Source organism: Letharia columbiana (assembly GCF_014066305.1).
Source record: "Letharia columbiana isolate WasteWater2 chromosome Unknown Sc0000003_s0, whole genome shotgun sequence".
Taxonomy (NCBI): Eukaryota; Fungi; Ascomycota; class Lecanoromycetes; order Lecanorales; family Parmeliaceae; genus Letharia; species Letharia columbiana.
In genome coordinates this window covers 569,827-587,568 of record NW_023501039.1, presented here as the reverse complement: position 1 = coordinate 587,568, position 17,742 = coordinate 569,827, and the positions used below count along the sequence as shown (strand labels likewise).

Here is a 17,742-nt window from a genome sequence, read left to right as displayed (position 1 = left end):
ACCGCGAGAGAGATAGTTGTCTATCCTACCATCTTTCCTCTCTTGTGTTATCATGAACTCATCTAGTTCAAGTACTTGCGACAACATTCATCACGGTACACCTCCTCAATCGAATCAAAAGCATTCCGGGCCCATGAAGTCTTGATATGAATGCGAAAATAATCAATGTCAATATAGTAGTGCCTCGGCGTGGTTCCAGCACTATCATCCCGCATACCTTTCAGGTCATCCAAGCTCGTCGCTTCCAGATACCCGTCTTGGGCGGCTCGGTGCGAGGACAGAGCAGCTATGCAATGGATGCGGTATCTTATGCGCTTCAAGCCTCGGAATCCAGTGCGGCGGAGTCCCTCAGTTTCAGACCCGTGCAGATTTTGGTAAGAGTCGCTTATAGCTTCGGTTTGCAAATCTGCACACTCCTTTGAGACGATGGAGGCATTGACGGCGATATATTCGTTGCGTTTTAGAACGTTGTGGTGAGCATCATCCGCTTCATCGGTTTCCGGTTCGTCGGTTTTCGATTCTTCCGCCGCCTTATATTCCCTGTTCCTGTGCTGTTTGAAATCGGACCAATTCTTCAGCGTCAGTGTAACGTTCGATGGCTCGAGGGAGAACAGCGTCCGATATTGCGGCCGCGTTAGATTGCCGGATTTTGGTAGAGTTTGCGCGAAGGGCGATGCAGGGAGGGCAACGACAGCACAACAATTTGGGAGCAATTCAAAAATCCGAACGATGAGCTCAGTAGGCAGGCCTGGAAGCGAATGGGAAGACATTACCCACAGTGCGAGAGAGAGTAGTAATACGCTACAGGAACGGGCAATAGCCTCGTGGAAATTGAGAGAAGGCGATATGCTATTTTACCTCTTGTAGACCATGTGTCGGGAGAGCGGGCAAACTTCCTAACGGGAACATGTCAAGCAGATGTCAGCCTAGCATGACGAACATTGCAACAGGTGATACACCTTCTTCGTACATCTTATCGAATGAACGATAACCTAGTCCGAGATGGAGTCGCGAGGATCTCGTCTTGTTTGGCAGGGCGAGATGAACGGAGAGACTGGCCGGGAGATGCCAGTGTACGGTTCAGAGTCCTCAAGAATCGCCAGAGTCAAACAAAACGCGCTTTGGGGGGTTCTACCTTCTGACGTCTTGATGGGTCTAATCTTTGGACTCAGTACTCGTCCTTGAAAACCATGACCTTTTCTTTGCCATGATCATCCACCCAGCACCTGAACATGCCGCCGCAATTGAAGTCGAACGCTATCTTTCCCTTCCCACCGACCAGCTCTATACCGATGATGCCTCCCTCCCCTTCGCCAGTCTCACCCCAGCGGTCTCCAGCCGACCGTTCTAGCTCTCCTCCCGAACCCGCCACCTGGTTGATTGCCGACGCAAGAGAGCGGTTAGGCGAGAAACGGACTATAGCACCTGCAGTACGGGCGGCTGCGAGACGGAGAAAAGAGTCGCCATTACCGGTTCCAGACATAGCCACGGCTCTGATACTGCTCATACTCTCTGCTTTTTCCAGTCCCATCTCCTGGAAGGATGGGACTTCTTGATAGCCTGAGAAGTTGGGGATGCAGTCTCCCATAACATTGCGCAGTCCGTCCGAAAGACCGTTCAAAACTGCGGGAATTCGTGACGACAGATCTTGTGGTGGTCTCGTTCTTCTCTCGAGAGACGACTGGCTCCATTCCTCAGCCCAGAAACCAGCCCCTATCGTAGGCGTGTCTCCAATTCGACCTGAAAGCTTATTTGTGACGCCGCCTGTACTAGTTGCCACGCACATTGTACCATACTGATCCAATGCGACACAGCCGACGGTGCCCTGTGGGAGATAGGCTTGACCATCCCATCCGCTGTCCTGCTCCGGAAATAATGGCCAACGACACTTGTCCTCTTGGTGCTCTTCATACTTGTTGTGTAAAGCATATCCTTCGTCTCTCGCTTTGACAAAATGTGCCACCTTCTCAGGAGCAATAGTCCAATATGGCTCCGAGCCACGGATCTCGTTCTCTTGGGGTTGCTGCTCCGTGAAATATCTGGCCTTTCCTAGGTATTGATGCAGTACGTGGTGCGACTCGCTTTCTCGCTTGAGCTCGCTAGGAACACGGGTTTGCCATATATGTTGAGGGCCAACCCGCCACGCTGCTTTCTTAGATAGCCAGTCACCGATTTCTGAGACAGTGGCCCGAGAGCTGGGAGCTTGGAGGATAGCAAGTCCTATCAGCAATGTATGTGAGTCAACACTGTAGGGCCAGACATCCATTTGTCTCAAAGCTCTCTCGTCTCTAGACTCATGCAAGCCTCTCTTATGCTCATCCCATCTTCTTCTTGTCCAGAAATAACTTTCGTCTACCATCTCCAAGCCCCAACTTTTAGCCAACTTTTCGACTGTCTCTCCACCAAGACAGCAATGACCCTGCGCCCCTCCACCCCCTCCGCTTAGGCCGCCGCTTCCTGAATCGTCTTTCTCGCCACGGACAAGCATCTCGCGTGCTACTTTGATGGGGTTTTTGACTTTATTGACAAGAACGACAGCACAACCTCGTTTGCGAAAGTCTCGAGTCACCATGACCTGGCCACAGTCATTACTGTCCACCTCCCTTGAAATGATTTGGATTTTGATGCATAGAGCAGGCTTTGGACGTCCGGGAACCAAAGAAGTGGAAACATTGATGTGCAGACTTGTTCATAATCCTTCACGATAGTAGACGAAGAGAATTACAAGAAGGAGACTTGCTCACTGAAGCCTCCAATTCGATAGTGCCATCTCTCGTGAAGACCTGAATATGAATCTCAATACAAATTTTTGGACAGAATGTCATTTCACTTACGGCACCTTTCCCGCAATTGAACAGCGGAGAATCCTCAAACAAGGTCACAGCATGTGTGGCAGCATCCAACGCAGTTGCACCATGAGAAAGGAGTGCAGAAGTAGATCGATGGATAGTCAGTAAGGTGGAAGAGTATACTTCCCAGGCGTGTGGATACAGGTTTTCCCTCGTGTAATTGCCGGCACCGCCATGGATGATGAGGCGCGGCTTGAGCGTCGAAGAAGACATCCCCTATCAAATTGGCAATTATTCCAAGAGGGCCAATGCGCAAGCAACACCGCTCAGTCGTTCAGGTGGTATTGATCGAACAGATTGATGGTATCAATAGCGGTCCCTCGGGTCAATAACAGCGGCAGGGTCCCGTATTGCGTGCTCTGACAATATTCCTTTAAAGATGAAGTTTGCTTCTCAGTTAGAAGACCTTTGAAAATAGTTTAAAAGGCTTGTTGAATCGAGACTGCTGTTGATTGCTTCTTGCATGTGACTTCTATCAAGGAGGTCCCTCGGCGTCTTTGCTTACCCCACTGGGCCAGATCTCTAGGTACGTTTAGGGGTCTCTTCCGTTAAACGTTCGGGGCTAAGCTAAGGCAACGTCTACTAGCTCCGGTCTCTAACCTTTCTCATGGCCCATCTACTCCCAACATTGACGCTTGATGGTAAGAGTGGTAGTGACAATGACGAGTCTGACGCCGCAACTGATTTTGAAGGCCATGGAGGTGCTCCTCCAACCTCCTTGAATGCCACCACTCCGACGATATTTCACAAGATCCAGAACCAGCCGTCGATCCTTGCCATCTTGGTATCCGACTTCAAATTGTATGCAGGTACGCAGAACGGAGACTTGCTGGTATGCTATTCAGTGAAACTAGGACACAATGGGAAGGTCGCTGACAAGAGGAAGGTGTGGTCTCTCGAGACATACGAGCTGCTTTCGACAGTCAATGCGCATAGAGGCAGTGTGCTATGTCTCTGCTTGTCCATCGACAAGACCATCCTCTTTTCAAGCGCTGGAGATGCCATTGTCAATGTATGGTAGTCACATACCAACCGTCTTGAAGCCTACTGACGTGCTCAGGTTTGGTGCACAAAGACTCTCGATCGACTTTACTCGATATACTCCGCGTATGACGTTGGGGACGTCTTCTCAGTCGTCTACTCGCAAGATCTGCAGACTGTCTATCTAGGAGCTCAAAATACAAGCATACAAGTGACATCCCCACTCATATATCTGTCGATTCTTATCTTCACCATGCTAACCCTCCCTAGTGGTATGACCTATCACAGAAGGACATCAGACCTCCACCAGACCCGAAATTGCACCCGTCCTATCGAAATCATCGCTTCTTTGACTCCAAAGGTCCAACTGGCGTCTCCACACCACGCCCTCTCTCCGCATCCGAGACACGAGCTTTTGGCGGCCAAGATCTTGAAATAGACAGAGAACACATAATCCAATATGCGCATTACGGCTATGTCTACTGTATGTTGCTGTCGAGGGGTCTAGACGCCGATAACGCCGATGCGGAGACATTGATATCTGGAGGTGGTGATGGCATAGTCAAGCTGTGGTCCCTGGACAGCGGTGAAAGCGGCGCCTTGAGTGAGGAGATCTCACTAGAGAATGGAGATGGCTCTGTACTTTCTATGGCACTCGATGGTACGGTGCTCTATACTGGGCGCTTAGAAGGAGACGTCAATGTTTGGGACCTCGATACTCGACAATTGATTCGGACTGTGAAAGCCCACAACGCCGACGTCCTTGCTCTGGCTGTTGGCTACGGTCTCCTTTTCAGTGGAGGATCTAATGGCATCACAAAGGTAATGTTCCCACTAAATTCTGTGTTTGAACAACAAAGACTGACCTCAACGAGATATTCAATTCGCGCCACGAGGACATCAACAGATGGAGGGCCCATGATCATCTCATCCTCGCTTCCGCTGTTGCATCATTTAAGAGCAATGAGATATATGTGACAGGTGGCAATGACGGGTGCATTGCGATTTGGGACATCAGTGAGTGCGTCAATAGGCCCGGGAGAGGGTCTAGAATTAGCGATGGTAAGTGTGACAGTGACTCTCTCTATAATTACAGCTTACCCATATGCATAGAACAACTCGTTTTATCTCTTGAAAAGCTTGTTTCGTACCGTACGGTATCTTCGAAACCTGATTATGCCCAGGACTGCCGGCGTGGAGCATCTTACTTGAGGAATCTCTTCAAGCAGTTGGGTGCCCGGACGGAGCTATTTAGCACCAAGGATTCCAGGAATCCTGTGGTCTTCGCCCGATTCAGAGGCAAGAATAAGGGGCTGGCGATCGGCAAGACCATTATGTTTTACGGGCACTACGATGTAGTCGCAGCAGAGAATAGGGAAGAGACATGGTATGCCAATCCTTTCGAGATGCAAGGTGTCAATGGCTATCTTTATGGGCGAGGTGTATCAGACAACAAAGGTCCAATATTGGCGGCTCTTTACGCAGCTGCAGACATAGCCGCCGAACAACAGCTCAATTCTGACATAGTTTTCCTGGTAGAGGGTGAGGAAGAATCCGGATCAAGAGGTTTCCAAGAAGCCATTAAAGAGAACAAACAGATCATTGGGGATGTCGACTGGATTTTGCTAGCGAACAGCTACTGGCTCAATGATGATATTCCTTGTCTGACGTACGGCCTCAGAGGGGTCATTCGAGCCACGATCGAAGTGGCAAGCGAGCGCCCTGACCTGCATAGTGGTGTCGACGGTAGCCAACTCATCAACGAGGCTTTGAAAGACGTCATCGCATTGCTCGCAAGGCTGACGGGCCCCAACGGCGAAGTCAACATCCCTGGTTTCTATGAAAATATACCAGCTATGACACGAGAAGAGGACGCCATGTACGAAGCCATCAGCAGGACGTTACTTCGCAACAATCCCGACCTTGGCGACGCTGAGAGTCTCACCGCATCATTTAAAGCAAGATGGAGAGAGCCTTCGCTTACCATTCATCGTGTTGATAATTCTGGCCCTGCAAATTCCACCATCATATCTCGCGTTGCGAAAGCGGACCTTTCTCTCCGCTTGGTGCCAAACCAGACCACTGCGGAGGTCAAAAGAAAGCTGCTGAAAGCATTAGAAGTTGCCTTTGACCATTTGAACTCCTCAAACGAGCTCACGATCAAGATAGAACACCAGGCTGAACCCTGGCTGGGGGATCCCAAGAACGAGATCTTCCAAACACTCGAGAAGGCAGTGATGGAGGTATGGGGTTCCAAGGGCCATGAAAGAAGAATATCCAGCCCAGCAAAAAAGCGGGCGTCGAAGGATCTCTCGAACGGGCTAAAAAGCCCCAAGCTTCCACCAGCGACATCTTCAACGCTTTCAAGCGGTGGTGGCGGACTCTCCCACACCGACATGGCAAGAAGCAAGGACGACACTAAATCGCAGAAACAGCGCCCTTCGCAAAGACCCCTCTACATTCGCGAAGGTGGGTCCATTCCTGCCATCCGTTTTCTCGAGCAGGAGTTCAATGCTCCGGCGGCGCATTTACCCTGTGGTCAAGCCAGCGATAGTGCTCATCTTGACAACGAGAGACTGCGGCTACTGAATCTCTACAACAGCCGAAAAATATTCAAAAAAGTTTTCCAGGAATTGCCATTGCGATGATGAGAGAAGCCTTCTTCGATTGTCTTGTATGTACGGCTTCGTGCTAGAGGCGCCCAGCTTATAAAGTAGCATTCGACTACTCATCCGGTATCCGTGATGACCAAGCTTAAGGTACGCAGATTTGGAGTTGGCGTCGCTCCTTTTCAGTGAAAAGCCGAGACCAGACAAATTCAAAGAGCAGAAGAATACTTTCGCTGCTGCAATACGGCGTTTCATCCAAATGAAAAGACAGTCCTGGAGAGTGAGGAAGTTTTCTGCTGCCGAAAGATGGCATTTCGCCTCGAGAAAAAGACATTTCTAGAGAGCGAAGGAGCTTTCTGCTCGAGAGATGGCTTGTGACGCCGAATCGCTACCATACAGGAAGGATGTATGTACCTCAAAATGTATGTTCCTTTTAGGTAATAATTCAAGGGACGAGAAACGTATGAAAAGTAGAAGGATCCTTTCGCTGTCGAAAGATAGCATTTCATCTGAGTAATAAGACAATTCTGGTGGAGTAAAGGAGCCTTCTGCTCTGGACGGCAGAGGCCTTATGTCTTTATGCGGATAAAGTCACTGCACTTGCGAGGCCATATCGTATGCTACCAATGTAACATTTGCGGTTGTATCTCACAACAAGCTTCGCTCTGAAGGGGCTCAGATGGCAGCACTTCCGTATGAGGAGTGCTTGGATCTGGATGGAGAGCAATTGCGGGAGCTCGAGGGAACAGGCACTTCTGATCAAGACTGCAATTTTCACCGCCATGGGAATTTGGGCAAGTCGTGAGAAGCTGCGCATGATTCGGAAGGTAGATGGGAAGTCTACAAGCAAGACGAGGGAGGTTCTGGGTCTGGTCCGGGGTACTCAGTTATTATGATTGTTATTAGAAGATAATTCACATCAACAAGATCAAGTTGCCATTCATTGCTCTATACTTTCAACCTACTGATTTACACGTACGTAAATTGTCTTTAATTGGAAACATTCAGCTGCAAGGCTTAGCGAGGAAACCATCATTCCACGACAGTTCCTACACTAATTCCGGATCGCAATAATAGTTTCAGCATCGATTGCCATGGGGTTGAGGAGTGTGGAGTTGGGGGAGTGTTTGCTATTCAGCACTGCCTCGCCAGCCTGCGGCACTTGGTGGCAGCAGCGATGCAAATCCTTCAGCCCCCTACGATCATTTAGCGCTGGATCCAAACCATATCAATGCGAGCGCAAAACATTAGTGGGCACCCGCCGTTTTTGGGCTTCCATACTTGAATGTTGATATCTCTTGCTGGACCTCGTTCTACATAATGTGACCGCTTGAGAAGGTGGCAGAAATGGTGGACCCGAGTGACGATCCCTATAGCCCAGTGTCTAGAGTTCCCTATGCAGAAAAGGAAGTCAACCATCAGACTGGACTCGAAGTCGATCATACCCAAGATGGACTGCGAACGGTGCAGGATACCGCAGGTCTCGAGGCTGTTCCAGCAGAGTATCAGAAAGGAGCTATACCGCAGACAAATTTTGCAGCCCCAGAGAAGGAAGCATGGAACGACGCTGATAAGGAAATAATCTTGCCGGACGAGTCACAGGAGCCTGAAAAGCAGTCAACGTTGAAGAGGAGATGGAAGCTCTGGGCCTTGCTGGCTGCGCTTCTGGTTATAATTCTTGTGGTTGCTATCGCGGTACCGTTGAGTGTACGGCATCACAGCAGGTAAACTTACAATTCCGCAATGAAACCGACTTTACAGATATGGCTGACCAATGCCTCCTCTTGAAGTACCAACTCTTCCTCAACCAATAAACCCTCCGGCAATACTTCCTCGGGCAGTACTTCATCCGGCAACTCGAACTCGGGCTCCACGCCTAAGGCCACGAGAATCGCGTCTACAGAAGGCGCATTCAATGGCACTGGCCTTGCAACTTTGACGGAGAATATCAGTACGGAACCGTTACTCCATCTTTTCTATCAGAATTACACTGGGAACGTTCAACATGCGGTGAGGGCGCCTGGAGGGAGCTGGACTGGAGGTGACAGCAACATCACTACCGACGCAAGAGCTGCAACCCCTTTGGCGGCTGTAAACTACACGAGCAATGGGAACCTTACCGTAAGGCGCCATCTCCTCTCGTCCCTGTTACCACCATTGACAGTGGTAATTCTAGGCGCATGTGTTCTATGTCGACTCGGCAAACTTATTGCAAGAGAAGATCAGTACAGACAACATGACTACTTGGACAGATGGTCCCCTTGGCGACTCCAAATTCGAGGCATCAGAGGCCTCTACAGCCATGACAGCATTCTACAGCGGATCATGGCTTGGGAAGACCGCGGGCAAAAGTGCAGGCATACGGCTGTACTACGGAGCACCTGACAACTGCATCCACGAGCTCAGTTTCAGCCTAGGCAGCTCTTCATCGTGGATTGCATCATCCACTTTCGACAGTAATACCAACGGCAATGCTGGAATGACCTCGGATTGGCTGGAATCCAACGCAACGGCTCAACTGTGGACATTGGATACGAGCAATGAGCTCAAACTCTGGTACTACATCTACAATACAACGAACCAAAACGACCAAACTCCGGCCAACATAGCGTACGGCCAGTGGGCTGAAGGTTCGTATCCCCTCCCCTCGATTCCCAAACGATCTAACGTGGCAACACTCAGGCATCTCCACCGCCCCCGTAAACGTCCTCACGAACTCATCCCTAACCTACGCCCTCGGTCTCCTCGTCTACCAGCAACCAAACTCCGATGTCGAAGCCATACCCCCCCTCACAGCCGGTCCCTCCGGCGTAGGCTCCTGGGGCGCAGTCGTCGACAGCGGTACGAACAGCATCGACACCGCCATGACCGGCGGCACGCTCGCTGCTGCCGCGTTGCCGATCGGGACGGATACGGATGTCAGCACGAACGGGACGTACCTCTACGTCTTCAACCAACAGAACGGGAGCGATATCAGCCAAAGCCCGTGGTACGAGAATACTTGGGCGACGGAGAGTCTGATCGGCAAGAGGGATTTGCAGGATTGGAGTATCCATGAGGTCGATGTTCTGGCGCAGTTGCCGCGGAGTCGGGATGTGAGCCCATCGGAGGCAGCTCTGGGGCGAGACGTCTCCGGAAGTCCCGAGGATCGCGGCAGTGCGGGTCGGATCTTGTCGGTATACGACGCTTTGCGCCGTGGTTGGAAGAGGTCAGGTATCGGGAGATGACACGACGTGGTGTAAAGAGGATGAGGCGGAGAATCATGTATAAAGGGGGAGGAGCGCCCCAGGAGCGAAGATCCCAGAATCTTCTGAGTTGATATAGACAGTCAGTTCATTAAGTTTGATACCCATTAAAGTACGCAAAACCAAAAAGATTCGAGCTCTTAGGACCGTCACTGTTTCTGACAGTTTGTCTCTGCAGATGTGGAACCTTGAGCTTCTCTCTATGCACGACTTTTGCTATATTCTCTTGTATTACTGATGGGATCGAGCTAAGGTAATCATTCATGTTCATACCGGCCTCTATCCGAAAGCCAAAACCAAGAATCGTCTAAAGCCGTCTGTGTCTTGCCTTGAAGATCGATATCCGGTCGTCATAGAACAAGATCTCTCTCAGCTTCAGCTTGACACTAGCCCCACTGCCGGCAGGGTCCCGCTCGTCGTCATCGGTGACGGGATCGATGTCCGAGTCCGTACCCTGTGCCTGCGTCTGCGTCTGTGTTGCCGGAGTCACGGGCGCTGGGTCTTCGTCCTCGCTGTCATCATCGTCGTCATCGTCATGGTCATGGTGAACCTCAGCATCCTCATCATTGTCAGATTCACCGCCTCCTGCAGTCGATGAGGCGGAGCCAGCTCCGTCCTTTGACTTCCCTAGCGGAGTCAGCAATCCCACTCATTGATGAATATTTGATTAATAATTAGACATGTTTGGGCGGTAGAAAAGTTGTGAAATGGTAGACTTGTTCCTCCAATATGTCTCGCGACCATTAAAGCAGTCTCGAATAGGAAGGGATGACTCCGAGAAATGCCATACTTACTATCTTTCGTCTCCAGAATCTCGAAGCACTTGTCTTTGATGCCCAAATAGCAAAGCTCCACCTCTGGCCTCAAAGCAACAACATCTATGGCGCTCAAGGCGAAATCCTTCACGTTCAACGAACCTCCGTAGGGATGGTCGGCGATATAGGGTACGTACAGCGAGCGGAGGTGAGGTATCTGAGGTAGTCTCTGCAGGAAGAAGTGCCAGTCTTTGTACTGGATAGTCATCGCAAGCTCCCTGAGTCGACTCATCTTTCCACTACTTATGAATGTGAGGACTTCACGGGTGAGCATCCACTTTTTAGCGGTTACGCCGCGCATACGGCTTCCTTGAGAAACAATGGCGCTGTCAATCATGACCTTCGTGAGGCTAGAGCGGTGGCGGCGTAGAGCGCCGCGATAAATGGCGTCGAGGGGTACTAACGATCCATGCATGCTAGTGTCCTGGAGGAACAGCCATTCGAGGCTATTCGGAGCGAGTGCGTGCTTGAGGAACGAAATGAGGGTGGATGTGACGTGGTCGGTATGGATTCGTTTTAGACTGAGAGGGTACTCCGATGTCTTTGATAAGGCTTCCGAAGAAGGCATGCGGCGGAGACGAGGTTGGCTTCCACGCTTTTTGGTGGAGTGCACGGGTATTGAAACGACCAATGTCTTTCGAGGCGGGAATTTTTCCTGGAGGCAAGACCACAAATTCTCGGTGCCTCCACAATTCAGTAAAGTCAAACTCGTAAGTATTGTCCAGTCTAGCGTTTCATACAATGTGATCACATGCAGAGTAACTTTTTCGATTTCAAGGGTCTCGAGTTGCAGTCTCTGTGTGGGCTTCAGACCATTGTAGGAAGTTCTGGAGCCCGCTGTACCGGTTTGCTGCAGTCCTCCTTGAATGAGCGACCTTTGATCGCTTGTTGACTTTTCTTTCGCCTCAAGCCGCTCCACCGGACCTTGTGACATCCCGACAGGGCTCCTCTCTGGTACTGATTGTGGCCCTGGCATCTCTCCGCCTTCATGGGATGCAGCTCCCTCTAATAACGCCGGGTCAATAGCATCCAAGTTCATCCTAGGTACTTTGGATTCTGGCAGACCAGAAATTGGTTCATGATTCATGTCGTTAGACGTAACTTCTGCTCCATTCATGGGTGGACCTAAAATGAAGGCAATGGACGTCGGAGGTGGAGATTTTGTGTCTTCGTTCGTTGCATCATCTGGACGATTTATCAACTGTCCGCTTTCAGTATCATATTCGGGCAGCAGTGTCATCCTGTCGAGATCTCCTAAGTAGTCGTATATCTTGCTCATCAGTAATGGTAGTGGACCACCTGTAGCTACATGTCTCAAGGGTGGTTGTTCGCGATCGTTGTATGAACTATGGAGAACTGGACCAAAGCCGATGCGCAATTCCCGCAATTTGCCCAATGAACGCCGCAGAAGTACGCTCAACTCCTCTACATACGCTATCTCGTCAATATCAAGGACCGTTAGCGAACGTAGGGGAGGCATGATGGAGAAATTAGGCTCCTCCCGATGATTTTTTGCTAACACCAACCTTGGGACACCTCCCAGATCGAAGTTCTGATATGGCGTCCCCTGTGCGGGTGCTAACGTAGGTGCCTGGCTAGGTGCGTCTTGAGCAGGTTGTGAAGCAGTATTCGTTTGAGTGACTTCAGCTTCTGACAGAGCCGCTCTGTTGTCGTGCATGCGCACCCAAAGCTTCTCTAATTTAGGTGACTGATAGTCGCCTAGAGATGACAGAGCTATCCATATGTCTCTCAAAATTCCGGTAGGCATATCCCACACCTAGATCACAATTTCGCCGTCAGTATTGCCTAATTGAGGAGGTATATCGAGCCTCGGAACATGTTTCGAGAGTAAAGACTCCCGAGACATGTCTCAAGACTCAAGATTTGCTCCAAAAGAGAGAATGCGGGCTCCGAGAATACGCACGAAGGACTCCTGGTTGTCATATTGTGTTAGCGGAGACACCGCTGAATGTTGAAGTTTGGGAACTTCCTACCAAGTTTGGCATTCGAGCAACGCTCAATGCGACCAGCGTTCCTAGCAATTTCCCACTTTCTTTTGTCACAAGATAGTCCGCGACCAAATCGGCGGGGCCATTCCCAAGAGAGAATTTCTTAGTGAATTGGGAAAAGTAGTTGCCTCGTCGTAATCTTCGGGGCTTGACGGGAATGTTTGAGGTTTGGTTCAAGAGGTTCACAGCGCCGCACTGTGTGCATGTGTATCTCTGGCAGGATGCTCCACAAGTAGGACTGTTGGAAAGCATGTCATGTTCGAATAAGTCTTCTCTCATCACAAGCGTGGCGAGGCCGTACGTCAATGCATCGACGCCTATACGGGGCTCGATAGAATTGTGGGTCTCTGGCCATACTATATCGAATCTGCTATAGATGAGAGGGATAGCGACAGAATGTAGGGCAGAGTTCGAGGCGGCAAGACTACACAAATCGCTCGTGTGTGTCACCTTGAGGTGCTGTTAGCACATAGTCTCTTAGGTATCCCCTTTGTATATACTAACCTCCTTCAAGATATCCTTCAGTATGTCCAAGGGCAAGTCGAGAAGGTTTAGAGGACCTTCCCTCCTGACATTCGCCGCCGACTCTGTTTCTTTGCGCTCATGAGACCTGAAACCCTTGTCTTCTTGCGTTATCACATCATCTTCTTGCGTCACATAGCTTCCCTCGTTCTCCTTTGCGGGACTACTGACCCCTTGACCCATCTCGCCCTGCGTAGAGGAAACGCTACCTAGATATGGGCTTATTCGGTTTTGCAGAGCATCATGGTCCTTGAAGAGAGGCGGTAACGACTTGCAAGGTCTCAAAAGCGATTCCTCAGACTCCATAATTGGCTCTCAACACCCGAAATAATTGATGTACTGTTGATTTTCTTCAAGGTGTGTTGACTTCAAGCGAGACCTCTCACCAGACTGCACTGTGTATTGTCTTGAACGAAGACTTTGCTAGATGAGGATATCTTGAAGACTTTTTCAGGGAAGAGCTCGTGCCATCATCTATGGTGCCTTCGAGTCCCGACCAGTAGCCGCAAGCAGAGGTCTCGAGAAGGTCGACTTGTTGAGGGGACGAGGTTGCCCGTTAACTTGGAAATCGCTTGGTGGGATTCTTTCGCAGCCTTCCTTAGTAGTAAAAGTTCAATTCTTTCTCACCCACAAATGCCATGGCAAGGACCAACTTGTGTGTAGAAAGGCAATGGCTTTTGAACTGGAGGTGTGTAGATGTTCCGGGGAGGAAGTTATGTCGCAATTGGAAATAGAGACAGGTCGAATCGACAACAGGCTATATTCGGTCCAGCTCAAGCTTGACCCAGCAACGATTATAGCTGCAGCCCCCGGAGCTAATGTAGTCCCCACTGGAAGCCGAGACCGTGCTTCCGCTCTCTAGGCTGCTTTAAGGGCAGATTGTGGGGACCAATGACAGGGTTGAGGCGTCTTTTTGGCTTCCTCATGATGCATCATCAATGAGCGGCTTCACTCCTACCGCTACCAATACTTTTTCTGACAATGCCGTATTTTCAAATTCATAAAGGCTTCGACCAATAATCATGACAGATTGGATGATACATTTCAAATTTCGTACGCAAGTAACAGACATCCGTCCAAAAGCCCATGTCCACCCATACTCAAACCCCTCCCAAGTCTCACATCACAACGCAGCCTCCCTCTGCCAGCAACATCGTACTTGGTTCCTTCTTCGGCCCATACTTCCGCGTCTTCTTCCCGAGATTAATCCCACAGTCCGACCTCTAATTGCTTTCTGAGTTAGAATATCACTTTTGGAACAATGTGTGAATCGCTAAACAGGTCCCAAAAAAGGCATTATTGCTACGACAAGCCTCGCAGCTCAAAATGCAGTACAAAACGGGAAGAGTTGGCTCGGAGATGATGACTCACGTTCGGTCCAAAGCCGAACTTTGTGGCATGTACCGTCGCTTTGACCATCCTAATCTTCTTCCCATCATATTCGTCGTTCTTGTCGCACTTGGGACAAGTCTTCTCCTTTGCTAACTCTTGTGGATACTTTGCTGCATTCCGAGCTACGCCATTCGTGAAGGATGCGCAGTTGGAGAAATCGCGACCTTCTTTGCAAGGCTCTTTGATCTCGCACGACCAGTGTCCGCAATCCGAGTGTTTTGATAACTTGGTGATGCACATTGTTGATATCGAAGGGAGATCCGTCTGTCGTAGAGCGCAGGGTTGGTACCGGAGGGGCACTGGAGTGGGTGCGTAGAGAGTGGTTTTGAATGTTTTTGGGGCTGGCCTCACACTTTGATGATGCTGGGAGGCTTTTGATAAATTCGGATATTCTTGTCTAAAAGCCAATTCACACGTTGCTGGCGAGATTGTGTATGCTCGCAAAGGTTGGAAGGTTGAGTCGGTAAAGTAGAGATTCAGCTTCTCCATGACGCAGGGGGGTGTCTGTCAATGTTCCAGAGACGCATCCGAAACCATCGCCTCTCGACATGAGTGGCTGTAGTGGAACAACACCCAACGAGTCACCAGGCTTCATGAAACGTAGCTTGGCGCATAGGCCTCATGATCCATTACCGCCATCCTCATGTGCTTGCTTCTGTATGGCCTGCATGAGTTCATAGAGCTGCCCAAGCTGCTGGTCTGCACGTACCCGCGTTAGCTAAACCCTCAATGCTTAGAATAGAAGTGTTATACCACTCATCTTGTCGATCTTGCCTTTGTCTATCTTCTCCCCCTTCCAAGAGCCGCCTTCGATATTTTGGGCGTACATCTGCCATTCGGTCAAGAATCCAATCTGTCGGTGTTATTAGCTCCCAGAAGGGGTTCTCGAAGTTGCCAATAATAACACAAAGCGGAGCTTACAATATGCATAGGATTTTCGACATTGCGGTGAGATCGATACTCGCTCTTGATGTACTCGTCTCCGAGCAGACGCATCTGCGGGTCCAAGTATTTCCGGTGTGCTCGCAGCAGCCGTCTGTACAGTGGGATCGGTGGCAGCAAAGCCAATGGAGCTGGCTTTAGTCCATTGGTTGAGCCAATAGCTGTAGGCTTCGCCAGTAGTCGTACCGATACTCTCATGGCTGGTATTTGTGTTATTTCGGAAGTTCGCAGAATTGCTGGAAATCCAGGGTGTCGATTTCGGAGTTGACATCACCCCGCAGATCATTCCTGCCACCTTCTCAAGTCTCAACCTCTCAATCCAATCCTTGTTCAGGTAATGCTGCCTACGCCGTCAACATCTCACGTGGACACAAACCGCATATATGAGCCAGCAGAAGACTCTTTCCTTCTGTTGGATACGCTCTCCTCAGAAGCAGAGACGCGATTTCTCACGCAGCGATTTGCCGGTCATCAACCGACAGGACATTATGATGATTCACATCCCTCACCGCTAGTCCTCGAAGTCGGTTCAGGCTCTGGCGTAGTCCTCGCCTTCGTTACTGCTCACGCCCACGCAATATTCGGCCGTGCTGATGTCATCGCCCTAGGCACTGACGTGAACACCTTTGCCTGCGAGGCTACCAAGCAGACAGTGACGCAAGCGTGTCAGGCGACCAAGGAAGAAGATGTCGATGGCGCGGGCATTTTGCTCGCAACATTGAGCGCAGACTTGGCCAGTCCGATACGAGACGGAATAACCGATTTGCTAATCTTCAACCCGCCATACGTGCCCTCCCCCGCCGTGCCCGAGCTTAAATATTTCAAACCGGGCACAGGGATCACTGATACCGAATGCACTTCACGGACATTTGAGGAGGACTCGCACCTGCTACAATTGTCGTATGATGGAGGTGTGGATGGCATTGAGGTCACCAACAGGCTTCTGGAGCGGCTTCCCGATTTGTTGAACCTTGCGAGAGGCACAGCTTACATATTACTCTGCGCACAAAATAAACCCGGAGAAATTATGCAACGTGTAAGGGGGTGGGGCGACGCATGGTCGGTTGCTGCTGTGGGTCATTCAGGGAAGAAAGCTGGGTGGGAGAAGCTCCAGATCATCAGAATCTGGCGTGGCTAGGGGGTATCTAACAAATTCTAGACGTAAGCTGATTAATGAGGTACTGGTCCAACAATGGAACGCGCATTGATCAACTCCTTGTGAAGAATGTCCAATCGAGATTGTCCGAGTCAATCATAATGAGTCTGTTACCAAGTAAATACTAGGCTCCGTAGCCTCAGGCATTTTTCATGCCTGCCGTCTCTATCAGGAGAGATTCAAATTACTTTTGGGAGAGTCAAATTCCATGCCCTCTGACAGCCCCATGCGACTGCTCGGACCCACATCCCTGCCTTCTCTCTTCGTCTGCATGCTATTCCTAGAAACCTCTCCCACCACCCCTTCCCCTCCCACCCCTGAACCCACCACCACCACCACCACCACCTCTGCCTCTGCCCCTCGGTCCCCCCCTCCCTCCACGCCCACCCCTATCAGCAACCTCCTTCCTAGCCTTATTCTTTGGCTTCGGCGCATCATCGATCAACAGCGTATCCAACGGCAGCGAGTCAGGCAGGATGTAATATCTGATCGTTGAACCACGGATATTGATGGTGTCGAGAGAAATCGGGTCGCGGCCTTTGGGTGTCATTTTGACGGCGCGGAGAGCGGTGTTCATCTGGGGGGAGACGGAGGTGATGGTGCCGTGGAGGATGGTGCCTGTAAAGAAGCGTTAGCAGTAGCTGAAGTCAGAATGCGATCGGCTCGAGAGGATGGTACCATTCTTGAGCTCAATCGTGACAGTTTCATTAGCACATTTCATCAGGAATCTAGCAGGTGGTCAGCGCTGCTGCGAAAAGGCGAGCCTTGAAGTTGGAGCTCAGCTTGGAAATCTATGTCTGCAGAAGAGCACGGTATGAGGCTTACCTGACGAGCTTCATCGTGCCTTGCTAGTCTTCTGGTAGGGCCTTCAAGGCTTTGCGTGGGTGGAAAACGGCCAGTGTCGGTGTCGGAAATGTTGTATTGTCGCTAGCGATGAGTGTCTTCAAAAGCACTGGCATTCAGTTTTGGGCGGTTGATTTTGGCTTGGCGGCGCTAAACTTAATTGGGACGCATATCAAGACCTCCACTGGATTTTGGCACTTGATTTCGGAATTGCCATGACTCTTGGATATAAGGATGACTTGAGGGATGTTGAGAGCCTTCAGTCTTACATAGAAGTGTTTCAAGCTAGACTGTGTAACTGTCAATGCCAAAGTAGTTCCCGGAAAAGCTGCTTGGCGCGCAGTGATGTCCACCACCATATGCCATGTGACGCGTCTTT

The 17,742-nt window shown here is 50.3% G+C and overlaps 10 protein-coding genes across 10 annotated transcripts; 3 read left to right on the top strand and 7 right to left on the bottom strand.

The window, feature by feature from the left end:
• Positions 1–62: 62 nt before the first annotated feature.
• HO173_001652 (uncharacterized protein) lies at positions 63–770 on the bottom strand (the record flags this gene model as incomplete). The annotated part of the gene is made up of 1 exon (XM_037303589.1): positions 63–770. The coding sequence occupies one exon, from the start codon at positions 768–770 to the stop codon at positions 63–65; it is 708 nt and encodes a 235-aa protein (XP_037169311.1).
• A 398-nt stretch (positions 771–1,168) lies between these two features.
• Positions 1,169–3,062, bottom strand: HO173_001651 (uncharacterized protein; the record flags this gene model as incomplete). Its single annotated transcript, XM_037303588.1, has 3 exons — positions 1,169–2,575; positions 2,745–2,783; positions 2,835–3,062. 3 exons carry the CDS (start codon positions 3,060–3,062, stop codon positions 1,169–1,171), a joined length of 1,674 nt encoding a protein of 557 aa, XP_037169310.1.
• A 394-nt stretch (positions 3,063–3,456) lies between these two features.
• Positions 3,457–6,478, top strand: HO173_001650 (uncharacterized protein; the record flags this gene model as incomplete). Its single annotated transcript, XM_037303587.1, has 7 exons — positions 3,457–3,490; positions 3,542–3,681; positions 3,736–3,861; positions 3,910–4,041; positions 4,101–4,652; positions 4,706–4,892; positions 4,944–6,478. 7 exons carry the CDS (start codon positions 3,457–3,459, stop codon positions 6,476–6,478), a joined length of 2,706 nt encoding a protein of 901 aa, XP_037169309.1.
• A 1,308-nt stretch (positions 6,479–7,786) lies between these two features.
• Positions 7,787–9,666, top strand: HO173_001649 (uncharacterized protein; the record flags this gene model as incomplete). The annotated part of the gene is made up of 4 exons (XM_037303586.1): positions 7,787–8,163; positions 8,230–8,560; positions 8,616–9,069; positions 9,122–9,666. 4 exons carry the CDS (start codon positions 7,787–7,789, stop codon positions 9,664–9,666), a joined length of 1,707 nt encoding a protein of 568 aa, XP_037169308.1.
• A 325-nt stretch (positions 9,667–9,991) lies between these two features.
• Positions 9,992–12,267, bottom strand: HO173_001648 (uncharacterized protein; the record flags this gene model as incomplete). Its single annotated transcript, XM_037303585.1, has 2 exons — positions 9,992–10,311; positions 10,479–12,267. 2 exons carry the CDS (start codon positions 12,265–12,267, stop codon positions 9,992–9,994), a joined length of 2,109 nt encoding a protein of 702 aa, XP_037169307.1.
• A 102-nt stretch (positions 12,268–12,369) lies between these two features.
• On the bottom strand, positions 12,370–13,336 carry HO173_001647 (uncharacterized protein; the record flags this gene model as incomplete). The annotated part of the gene is made up of 3 exons (XM_037303584.1): positions 12,370–12,432; positions 12,494–12,958; positions 13,013–13,336. 3 exons carry the CDS (start codon positions 13,334–13,336, stop codon positions 12,370–12,372), a joined length of 852 nt encoding a protein of 283 aa, XP_037169306.1.
• Positions 13,337–14,148: 812 nt separating this feature from the next.
• On the bottom strand, positions 14,149–14,911 carry HO173_001646 (uncharacterized protein; the record flags this gene model as incomplete). Its single annotated transcript, XM_037303583.1, has 2 exons — positions 14,149–14,253; positions 14,402–14,911. The coding sequence occupies 2 exons, from the start codon at positions 14,909–14,911 to the stop codon at positions 14,149–14,151; spliced, it is 615 nt and encodes a 204-aa protein (XP_037169305.1).
• Positions 14,912–15,041: 130 nt separating this feature from the next.
• On the bottom strand, positions 15,042–15,562 carry HO173_001645 (uncharacterized protein; the record flags this gene model as incomplete). Its single annotated transcript, XM_037303582.1, has 3 exons — positions 15,042–15,121; positions 15,176–15,275; positions 15,344–15,562. The coding sequence occupies 3 exons, from the start codon at positions 15,560–15,562 to the stop codon at positions 15,042–15,044; spliced, it is 399 nt and encodes a 132-aa protein (XP_037169304.1).
• A 139-nt stretch (positions 15,563–15,701) lies between these two features.
• On the top strand, positions 15,702–16,502 carry HO173_001644 (uncharacterized protein; the record flags this gene model as incomplete). Its single annotated transcript, XM_037303581.1, has 1 exon — positions 15,702–16,502. One exon carries the CDS (start codon positions 15,702–15,704, stop codon positions 16,500–16,502), a length of 801 nt encoding a protein of 266 aa, XP_037169303.1.
• A 298-nt stretch (positions 16,503–16,800) lies between these two features.
• HO173_001643 (uncharacterized protein) lies at positions 16,801–17,359 on the bottom strand (the record flags this gene model as incomplete). The annotated part of the gene is made up of 3 exons (XM_037303580.1): positions 16,801–17,138; positions 17,199–17,248; positions 17,346–17,359. 3 exons carry the CDS (start codon positions 17,357–17,359, stop codon positions 16,801–16,803), a joined length of 402 nt encoding a protein of 133 aa, XP_037169302.1.
• Positions 17,360–17,742: the final 383 nt, after the last annotated feature.